Below are 5,257 nucleotides of genomic sequence, written 5' to 3'. Positions count from 1 at the left end.
TGTCTTCCGCAAGATTTGTAGTATCGCTTTTGGTTCAGGATAACCCTTTAACAATTTAAATATTCAAGGACGAGTCAAAATTATCTGCACTCTGGCTGTAGAATTTATTTTAATTAACTTTTAGAAAATGGAAAATTCTTCTTGAGAATGAAAGTGTAATTTTCCTGCTTTTCAATACCCTTTGTCCCTATGTCAACAAGCTTGCGTATTCCCTAATTAAAAATGTTTTCGCCGGATCTGCAAGCCACAAATCCACTGCTATCTTTACTTCTTTATCAGATGTGAAACTTCATCCTCATAGGGCTGCTTTCAGGCGACCAAACAAGTGAAAGTCCGAAGGAGCAAGATCAGGACTATAGGGAGGATGCTTTAACGCCTCAAAACAAAGTTTTGCAGAGTGTCGACCGTGTGTGTGCAAAATCACAACACTCATGGACAGCAGTCCTCTGCATTTAATATGAAGTTTAGGCTTTAGCTCTTCAAGAAACATCTCACTGTAGTGAGTATTGTTGGTTTCCTCTGATAATGTTCCAATACTGGCCCTTTGAGGATCCCAGAAAACTGTAAGCATCAGTTTTCCAGCTTGACTTTTGAACATCGTTGACTTTTGACAGTTGACTTTTGAACATCGTCTGAAATTGAGGACGTTATTTTACTTAGGCTGTTATTGTTCGACAAAAGTAATGATTCTGTTTCACCTTTTTTCAACTTTCACTTTTCTTTGACTATTAGTCCAAATTTTGTTAGCAGATACCCAAACGCTATGGTTTGTTTTTCAATTAGTTGTTTCGGCATAAAAAAAAAGTATATAAATTCACACAAAAATCAATACACGTTGCTCTTCTTTCGTGCACATCACAAGTGGGGCATCCAGTTGCATGCCCCGCAGTTAGAAATTACCTGATGTAAAATGTTCACACCAGAAAGCACTCATAGGACAGTGTGGCCAACCTTTTTTAGACTTGCTCACTGTCCAATACAGTACCTGCAAGAGCTATTTTGATGCCAGGGGCTTATCGACTACATGGGCACTTTTGTCTGCTGAATAGTACTTTCTCCTAACTGTTCTACAGACTTTTGGCTTATGTGGTATCCCCCAACCCCCCCCCCCCCCTTTTCAACTTATGACGGTCAATCAGAGAGTTCTTCAAAGCCATTAAAATCTGATATGTGTGATATTTTTTCTTCCTCTTCAGAATTTACCCATGTCAGATTGTAGCCTATCAAAGTTAGCTGAGTAAGGGCTCTTGTTCCATTCTATTTCTCTTAGTTCTCCGCTGCACTGAGAGCTGGCTGATTTCCATGTCCTTTACTCTGTGTACGTGTGTGCACGTGTGCGCGCGGCCGTGTGTGTGGGTCTTTCTCTATATGTGTGTGTGTCTGTGCAAAAGAGAGAGAATGAGCTGGAGAGAGAGTGTGTAGTGCCTAGAAAGCAGGGCATCGAGTACACTGTACAATATGTTAAACTTTTCACATTGTGCTACTTCAGTTTAGCAAAAACAATGAATTAATTGAGCCATCGATGTGGGAGCCAATCAGATTTGCTCTTGTTCCCAAATGTGTTTATGTCCATGCTGAAAAGTGATTGAAATAATCCAAGTTGCTAGTGGGTGATAAGAGGACATGGACACAGTAGATGAGGAGGGGTTCTGGGGGAGTGTGGATGTAGATGGCCTCTTCTCCATCATGCTAATCAGTGCTGTGCAAACGAGTGGCTGAGTTAATGCTGATAAGTCAATTGGCAGTAATGGGAGTTTTGTGGTTTGCTTCACTGTAATGCAAAATGTTTAATGGTATATGAAGTTCATGCCATGTCACATTAATGCTGTCTAATTTTTTTTCTCATCTTTTAAGCAAATGTACGTACATAGTGGAAAATCGTTGGGATATTTGTTGAGCAGGTTTGCACTGTACAGGTTTTGGCTTGGTTTTCATGTTTAAGACAACATTCTCTGATAAGTCAAGATTGGCGGGCTTGGAACAAGTAATGTGACGTTCATCGGCAGGTTATTTAAACAATTCACTTCTAGCATTGTCAGAAATGTTTGGTTAAAATCAAGAATGACTGCTTCTGCAATGCACAAAAAACATAAAAGCACTAGGAAAGGGAAATTCGATATATCTCAATACAAAACTATTGGTGGTCTTGAAGTATGTAATTGTCTCCGTTACACCAACAACACCTTGATTTTTTTCCATTAAAGGTAAAGAAAGTCTTGTGGAAACCGGAAACATAACATTTTTTTAAAGTTTTCACATATGTATACAATTTTAAAAAGTTAAAAGCACAAACATCTATCTAATATATGGCGTGATATATTTTTTTTGCATGCACTTACACATGCGTTCTCTAAACACAGCAACCCTGTGCTCTCATTGCCACAGCATAACGTGCCACAAAACCAGCTGATCTGACTCTAGAAAGAGAAAAAAAGAAATAAAGCCAATGGATTCTGCAGTCATAGATTGTTGTCTCTGAGCTTTTAATTGTATTGTATTGTGAAGTTGAAATTTCATCCTTAGAGGACACAAAACCTATAATGTTAAATAAAAGATTTTGCCCTATCAAGGCATGTTTAAAATTTAATATATAATTTAAAGTTTAAGTATATTTAGAATACTGACTCGCTCAAATGAATTAATGATGGTACACTAAAGATATATACTTCTTCACCCTAGTGAACACTGAATGTTTTTTGTTTGATTATGAACACTGGAGATTTATCTTAATATCTAAAAATGACTAAAAGTACATTTCGCATAACAGGTCCTCTTTAAACTGTTGTAAGTATGTCGTAAGTAATCAGTAAGTGTAAATTATATATCATATTTATATATATATAATGTTAGCATGTTTAATAGGGCACTGTCATGTGAACAACAATAGAGTTTACAGCACAGAATCCAACAACTGCCTCGTTGGGCCCTTGAGCAAGGCTCTTACCCCTCAGCTGTTCACATGTATAATAAAATACAAATGTAAGTTGCTCTGTATTGCTTTTTGTTTTTATTTAGGTGCTGAGGTTTACATTATCCAAGCTACTTGTTTTCTGGGTGTCCACTTGAAGTGCGGATCCTATATGATGAATGAAATTGTCTATAAATATTTTTTTAACACAGTAAAACAATCATATTACTGTGTGTATATGAAGCCAAAATGAAATGCATGGGAAAAAATCTGCTCGTGCTTATTTATGCTGTCTATTCAGGATAAGAGTTTTTTGTTTAATAGAACATGAAATGTTTACACATCTGCATCGCAACACAAAGATGCACACAGATTTTAACCCAGAAGTATAAACCAAGCACAACAGGTAATGATCTTAAACAACTGCTATAACAACACAGCTTCCTTCTTCCAGATATTTAGAGAGACCAAAGAAAATTATTTTTTGGGTTTTGTTTCCCTCACTATATCCTAATCTGTTCTTTCTAATCTCTTTTCAGAGTTACTCTCACAAACGTCCAAAAGTCTCAGTTGCTCAGGTAAAATCGCATTATAATGTTTATTAAGTGTTTATTATGCATGCAGACTAATAAGCTGCCTTATTATTGCAGAACTACAGCCTGTCCGAGTTAGATGGAAAGATCAGTGCGGTTAGAACTGCTTTACTGAAGAGAGCGAGCGACTTCCAGTCCAGAGATGTGAGGGAGTTTCCATTCTGACAAAGCATCGTTGTTACACACTATACCTCCACCCTGAAGAGTTGTCCTGTTTTTGTACACTTGATATCACAAATTGAAAATTAACCGTTTTCGTTACTATTCATGTTTTTGTGATTTATTAGGGAACTGTACATGCTGTAATTTTTTATTTTTGTAAATATATTTTTGTCTGCAAAATTCTTAAGTATTTGAATATCTAGCACACACCTTCATTTCTGAGGCTGTTATTTGACAACTGTGATTTGTCACTGCTAGCTTTGGTCCATTGAATCCATTTCTAAGAAAAGTATTTATTCATTCATTAAATTTTTTTTTAAACCTGGAGTAAGAGGCATGGTGTGCACACACAGACAGGCACACACACAGACAGGCACACACACAGACAGACAGGCACACACACAGACAGACAGGCACACACACAGACAGACAGGCACACACACAGACAGACAGGCACACACACAGACAGACAGGCACACACACAGACAGACAGACAGACACACACACACACAGACAGAGACACAGACAGACACCTAGGAACAAGTAACACTAGCATATCCACCCCAGCTGCTGGGCCATTTTTTTTTTCCTTTTTTTTTTTTGGGGGGGGGAACCCACATGGTCACTGAGAGAACATATGAAGCGCCAAACACTCTTGTCTGACTGTAGAATCCTAAAGATTAATCTGTAGAAGTTAATAAAGAAAAAGGAATATTTACTTTGAACTCATTCAGTTCTCAAAACCAAGCTTTCCTTTAGCATATGGCTGTTGTCCAGACGTACACAATTTTCATTCGTAAATGAATGATTTAAAAACAATTGATGTGGTGAAAACAGGTTAGAAGCCGAGCAGCCATCTGCCTTAAAGATACATGATAGAAAAAACATGGCATTGTGACCATCAGAACAGAAAGCATGTGGCGCGCGAGAGGGTGGACGGACTGATTGTCAGGTGGCAGGCAGTGTGTGACTGCGGTTGTGCATTTCTGGTCACCTCCGCAGCCTGCCATTGCAACAAATGACCTGATTACGGATTCCCTACGCTATGAACAGACAATTAGTCTACAAAGATTGCTCCCTTTCTTCTGACCAAGAGCCTGTGTAAAGCCTCATGTGCAGCATTTCACCCAGGAGCTCCAGTCACATTTTGCCCTTTCTAGGCACAGTTGATTATAGTGATTTGAGCCTCTCTCTGTGTTCATTGCATTATATGCTGACCACTGTCTGCCGTGTTTGAAATTCATGACTAATGAGACGATTCTTTTGTTGTGGAGGAAATTAGAATTTAGACGAGTGGAACGGTAAGATTAACACAACAATGACTAATCAATGGTAGTATCACATTCGAAGCTGACAGTGGTGTACAGGACAGAAGGATTTGAATTTGCTGGGGTCATTTTAAAAGCACATGGTATGTGCACTGTAATAATATGTAATCATATATAATGTACTGTAGCAGCAGTACAGCTGTGGCAGGTGTTTTTTGGAGTCTTTTACTATATATATATATATATATATATATATATATTCATCTTAATAAACTCATTGTTAATAAACAGATTTGTTGTTGGGAGTGAAATGAGGGGTTTTGAGA

At 37.9% G+C, this 5,257-nt stretch overlaps 1 protein-coding gene across 2 annotated transcripts in view; it reads left to right on the top strand.

Annotated features, from left to right (window-relative positions):
• The window catches only part of mbip (MAP3K12 binding inhibitory protein 1), an 11,436-nt gene extending 7,388 nt beyond the window's left edge, over positions 1-4,048 (top strand). For both annotated transcript variants that reach the window (XM_053510609.1, XM_053510610.1), the window contains exons 8-9: positions 3,448-3,486; positions 3,559-4,048. In XM_053510609.1, the coding sequence (XP_053366584.1) occupies positions 3,448-3,486; positions 3,559-3,666 (147 nt within the window). In that variant the 3' untranslated portion in view covers positions 3,667-4,048. The remainder of the gene's footprint in view (positions 1-3,447; positions 3,487-3,558) is intronic.
• Positions 4,049-5,257: the final 1,209 nt, after the last annotated feature.

This window comes from Clarias gariepinus, chromosome 13, assembly GCF_024256425.1.
Source record: "Clarias gariepinus isolate MV-2021 ecotype Netherlands chromosome 13, CGAR_prim_01v2, whole genome shotgun sequence".
Classification (NCBI taxonomy): Eukaryota; Metazoa; Chordata; class Actinopteri; order Siluriformes; family Clariidae; genus Clarias; species Clarias gariepinus.
This window is presented reverse-complemented; position numbering and strand designations above follow the sequence as displayed.